Source organism: Sceloporus undulatus, chromosome 2, assembly GCF_019175285.1.
Source record: "Sceloporus undulatus isolate JIND9_A2432 ecotype Alabama chromosome 2, SceUnd_v1.1, whole genome shotgun sequence".
In the NCBI taxonomy this organism is placed as follows: Eukaryota; Metazoa; Chordata; class Lepidosauria; order Squamata; family Phrynosomatidae; genus Sceloporus; species Sceloporus undulatus.
The window spans coordinates 808,806-814,397 of NC_056523.1; the positions used below are offsets into that span (position 1 = coordinate 808,806).

Sequence of the window (5,592 nt, forward strand, 5' to 3'; positions counted from 1 at the left end):
GGTTGGTCATCAAAAAATCTAGAGTAGCTATGTTAAAGTTGCTTCACTGGCTGCCTATAGTTTCCAGGCACAGTGCAAGGTTTGTTTTGCCTTTAAAGCCATACGGGCAGGTAAGCCATGTAAGGGATCGTCTACTTCTGTATAATCTGCCTCAGGTCCTCTGGGAGGAATTTATTACAACCTTATAAAGACTTGACTAGCAGCAACCTCCCAGAAGACATTCTCTGTGGCTGCATTCCCAGATTGTGGAATGCTTTACCAGAGGAGATCTGTCAAATTTCCTGCCTAGACAACTCTTAAAAAGCTGTTAAGATGGATATCTTCTGGCAAACCTTCCCTGAATAGAACAATCGGCAAAGGTATTCTCCCCACCCTAAGTATCTTTCTACTATTTCCCAGTAGATGGTTGTTATCAATATTTTAACAATTGATTATAATTGTAATGTGTTTAATTGTTTTAAGGGGAGGTTAGATATGATATTGTACAGGCTGTATGTAGTGTATATGACTGTCTTTTAACCATGTAAGCCGCTTTGATTGCTCCTGTAGCCAAAAGGTGGGGTATTATTATTATTATTATTATTATTATGTTAAAAGAAATATTGTCAGATAAATAAGGTAATTGAGATTGATTCTTGACCAAGTCCATGTTTTCTGTGTTTGGCTCCTAACTGGATCTTCTTTTTCCTGAAGCAGGCAATGAGCAGCAGAGTGAGAACTATGCAGAGCCACCTGTGACATCAATGGAAATTGTGGAGCCTTTAATAGAAACAGAGGGGTTTGGAAATCAAACAGAACGGAAAAGGAAAAGGGGCAACCAAATGAAAAAGGAAAAGGACAACTCCTCTGCCTCTCTAGGGTCTGACCTTTCTGTATGTCTAAATTCATGTTCAGACCAAGAAAAGTATCCTCTCTGTGGGAGAATATTCAAATGTAAATCACAATTAAACATACACTTCAATGTTCCCATGGCGGAGACACCATACAAATTCATGGAATGTGGAAATACCTTCAGTCAGAGTGGAAATCTACATTCACATCAAAGAACCCACACAGGAGAAAGACCATATAAGTGCATGGAATGCGGCCTGAGCTTCACTCACAGTGGAAGTCTACGTTTACATCAAAGATCCCACACGGGTGAAAGATCATATGAATGCATGGAATGTGGGAAGAGCTTCAGTCACAGTGGTAGTTTACATTCACATCAAAGAACTCACACAGGAGAAAGACCATATAAATGCATGGAATGTGGGAAGAGCTTTGGTCGGAGAGATGGTCTATATTCACATGAAAGAACCCACACAGGAGAAAGACCATATAAATGCATGGAATGTGGAAAGAGCTTCAGGCAGAGAGGACATCTACATACACATCAAAGATCCCACACAGGAGAAAGACCATATAAATGCATGGAATGCGGGAAAAGCTTCGGCCGGGGTGACATTCTACGTTCACATCAAAGAATCCACACAGGGGAGAAACCATATAAATGCATGGAATGTGGGAAGAGCTTCCATCAGAATGCAAGTCTATATTCACATCAAAGAACCCACACAGGAGAAAGACCATATAAATATATGGAATGTGGGGAGAGCTTCAGTCAGAATGGAAGCTTACGTTCACATCAAAGATCCCAACCAGGGGAAAGACCATATAAATGCATGGAATGTGGAAAGAGCTTCAGTTGGAGTGGAAGTCTACGTTTACATCAAAGAACCCACACAGGGGAGAAACCATATGAATGCATGGAATGTGGGGAGAGCTTCAGTCGGCGTGATAGCCTACATTCACATCAAAGATCCCACACAGGGGAAAGACCATATAAATGCATGGAATGTGGAAAGAGCTTCAGTCAAAGTGGAAACCTACGTTTACATCAAAGAACCCACACAGGAGAGAAACCATATAAGTGCATGGAATGTGGAGAAAGCTTCAGTAACAGTGGAAACCTACGTTTACATCAAAGATCCCACACAGGGGAAAGACCATATAAATGCATAGAATGTGGAAAGAGCTTCAGTCACAATGGAAGTCTACGTTTACATCAAAGAACCCACACAGGAGAGAAACCATATAAGTGCATGGAATGTGGGGAGAGCTTCAGTCGGAGTGATAGCCTACATTCACATCACAGAATCCACACAGGAGAAAGACCATATAAATGCATGGAATGTGGACTGAGCTTCAGTCAAAGGAGAAATCGAAGTGCACATCAAAGAACCCACAAGAAAAAGACCATATACATGAATGGAATGAGGAAAGAGCTTTAATCAGAGTGGACATCTACTTTTACATCAAGGAACCCACACAGGTGAAAGAGTATATAATGGCAAGAGCTACAGTGACAATCTATGTTCACGTCAAAGAACCCCCACAGGGGAGAAAACAGATAAATGCATAGAATGTGCAAAGAATTTTTCTCTTAGTGACACTTTACATTTACAGCAAAGATCCAACACAAGGGAGAAACCATATAAATGCCTGAAATGTGGACAGAGCTTGAGCCAGAATGAAAATCTATGTTCAGCTCAAAGAACCCATATGGGAGAAACTAGTTAAATGTATGAAATGCAAGAAGAGCTTTTGTCAAAAAGAATGCAGAATTAGAAAGTGAAGGGTTCAAACTACAATTGCTGTCATATTATTAATGAAGGCAAAGAGTCAGAGACGCTGTGAAGAGTTGGTAGTATGAAGGAAGAATCAGAATTTAAAATGTTGTGCACAGATGATAGTCATTTGATAGGTAAAATAATAACAATAATAATAATAACACTTTTATTTGTATCCAGCTTTTTGTAAAAACAATCAAAGCGGTGAACAACATATAAAACCATACAATGAAATACACAATATTCCCCCCTTAAAAAAAAAGTAAACCAATTGAGATTAAAATTACATAAATAACATTAAAATCTAGTGATTGTGGGCAGGGTCATGGCATAGACCCAAAGTCTCCATGGCGTATGGGAGCGATCATTATGTGGCCGAGCGCTTTATTCTGGAAAGGCCTGCCATGTACAAATGTACAAATCTACTGAAATTCTGACACCGAAGGAGAACAGGTTAAAGAATATATGATTACTTAGGCAAAGAAATTGGGACATAATATTTGAATGGCTGAATGGGAAAATATTTGGATGAAAGGATCATGGAAAACCTGTATAAAATGATGTACCAATGATATATACCCCAGAGAAATTGGCCAAAATTTATCAGGGATATACAGCACGCTTGCCGCAACTGCGAGTTTGCCAGTGGCTTTAAGCATCCACAGACAGCAAAGCCTATTGATTACAATGGGTGCAGCAGCCCTAGAGGAGAGATTGCATGCATGCCACCATTCAGTACTTAAGGTCCCACAGTTTTTGCCATCCGTGGGGCGGTCTAGGACAGCACTCTGCAGATAAGAAGGGCCCACTGTAATTAATAACACATGATGGAAATGTGGGGAAATGAGTTGGCTTTTGCTTCCATATGTTGTGGAGTTGCAGGAGAATTAAGAAATATTGGTTTAAATTGAGTAAATGGATACAAAGATGTAAAGAAATCAGATAAAGCCATCTGGATTTGACAATTCAATTGACTCCTGGAACCCCACAAGTCTTTTTCTTTTATAGGCAGAAAACAAGCAGTTAGGAAGAATGCAGCATAGGTGGTTAATCCGCTGTGCCTTGACCTTTGGATTTGTGTACTTGTAATAGTTAACTCATCGCTTCAGATGAGAAATCAGGTGAATGCAATGGTCAAGAGTGCCTGTTATCAGCTCTGGCTGATACGCCAGCTGCGCCCTTTCCTGGAACGGGGGGACCTCAAAATGGTAGTACATGCACTGGTAACCTCAAGACTTGATTTTTGCAATGTGCTCTACATGGGGCTACCCCTGTGCCTAGTCCGGAAACTTCAATTGGTGAAGAATATGGCAGCCAGATTGATTACAGGAACAACTAGGAGTGACCATATTACACCTATATTGAAATCACTCCACTGGCTGCCTGTTCGTTTCCAGGCACAGTACAAGGTGTTGGTCATTACCTTTCAAGCCCTCCATGGCTTGGGCCCAACCTACTTAAGGGATCGCCTCCTTCCATACAATCCGCCCCGTACCCTCAGGTCCTATGGGAGGAATTTGTTGCCGTCCACAAAGACCAGATTGACAGCGACCTCCCAGAGGACTTTTTCCGCAATCGCTCCCACTTTATGGAATGGCCGGCCAGATGAGATCCATCAAATTGCCAACCTTGAGAGCTTCAAGAAAGCTATCAAGACGGATCTCTTTCAGCAGGCCTTCCTGAAATAGATCCCGGCCATGTAAGAATTGTTTAATCCTTTTTTAAGGGGGGTTGGAAATAGTATATATTGTTGTATTTTTTTAAAGGTTGTCCGCCGCTTTGATTGTGGAAACAAAAAGCAGGATATAAATTAAAGTTTTATTTATTATTATTATTATTATTATTATTATTATTATTATTATTAACTTGTTTTTTTTCCTCAGACAGGAAATGCCAGGTTAACTTGCAGTTTATGTCTAACTAGTAGGAGATTCTTCCATTTTATCCCAAAAACAAGCCCTTTCATGTTTTCATGAGTGAAGGCAATGTCCATAGGAAGAACTCTCCTGTGCAAAGGATTTAAAATGACTCTTGATCTGGAATTTGATCAGGTCTTTGGTAGCCCCAGCTGGAGCCGTCCTAGCAAGGCCTTGGAAATTGAAAGTATGGCCAGAGTATATGTGAAATGCATGGATAAATGAGTAGAGGTTGCTGAAATGGAAAGGTTAACTAATTTGTTTAGATACTTGGAGACCTTTCACAGAATTTCTGAAACAAAATATGTTTTTCAAAACTAGTTGGTGGAACATGTATATTATAATGTGTATCTAGAAAGTAAGTCTTAGGTAATGATGTTAAGTTACAAAAGATAAACAACTGTGTATTTCAAGGTTAAAAAGTAAAAAAAGAAAATAAGAGGAAAAGGGGATTAACACAAACAGTTTAAGAGTCAAAAGGACAATCTGAAAAAACATCATTTACTGAATAAAGGTTTCTTTTCATAGAGGAGATCAACAATAATTCACAACCGATGCAACCTCCACCACGACATAAACATTCGGCAATGGAACACACTCCTTCCTCGGAGAGCGGTGGAGTCTCCTCCTGTGGAGGTCTTTAAGCAGAAGCTGGATGGCCATCTGTCAGGTATGCTTTGATGGAGAGTTCCTGCATGGCAGAAGGAGGGGTTGGAACCCCTTTGGGGTCTCTTCCAACTCTAGGATTCCATGATTCTAAGATCAAGCGCTCCGGAAGACCCAGCCGTTCCAGGATCTGATTAAGTAGAGAACCTCATTAACACTGCGAACCTTTGGACGTTCTCCAATACTCTCCTTCTGCCTTATCATATCCATATCATTATTAGTTGGTTGTTTGGTTCTTAATAATTGTTAGATGACCCTTTATATCTTTCTGTGGACTTCTGAACTTTTCTCAATACTGTTTTTCTACATTATTGTATCCAGATTGTTGTTGCTTTTTTATTTTGTTATTAATAATTGTTAGATGGCTGTTTTTATTTCTTGACATTTTACACAATTCC

General features: G+C 40.0%; 1 protein-coding gene across 2 annotated transcripts; it reads left to right on the forward strand.

The window, feature by feature from the left end:
- Window positions 1–692: 692 nt before the first annotated feature.
- Window positions 693–5,571, forward strand: LOC121922992 (zinc finger protein 501-like). Of its 2 annotated transcripts, none has more exons than XR_006102269.1 (2): window positions 693–2,746; window positions 5,057–5,571. XR_006102269.1 is itself a non-coding variant. In XM_042453040.1 (2 exons), exon 1 carries the CDS (start codon window positions 744–746, stop codon window positions 2,271–2,273), a length of 1,530 nt encoding a protein of 509 aa, XP_042308974.1. In that variant the 5' UTR covers window positions 693–743; the 3' UTR covers window positions 2,274–2,314; window positions 5,057–5,571. The 2 variants fall into 2 exon arrangements, 1 of the variants encoding a protein (XP_042308974.1); XM_042453040.1 differs by having other exon boundaries at window positions 693–2,314.
- Window positions 5,572–5,592: the final 21 nt, after the last annotated feature.

Bases quoted from the DNA above. Each gene is read 5' to 3' on its own strand.
- LOC121922992 (XM_042453040.1), top strand. From the start codon at position 744: ATGGAAATTGTGGAGCCTTTAATAGAAACAGAGGGGTTTGGAAATCAA.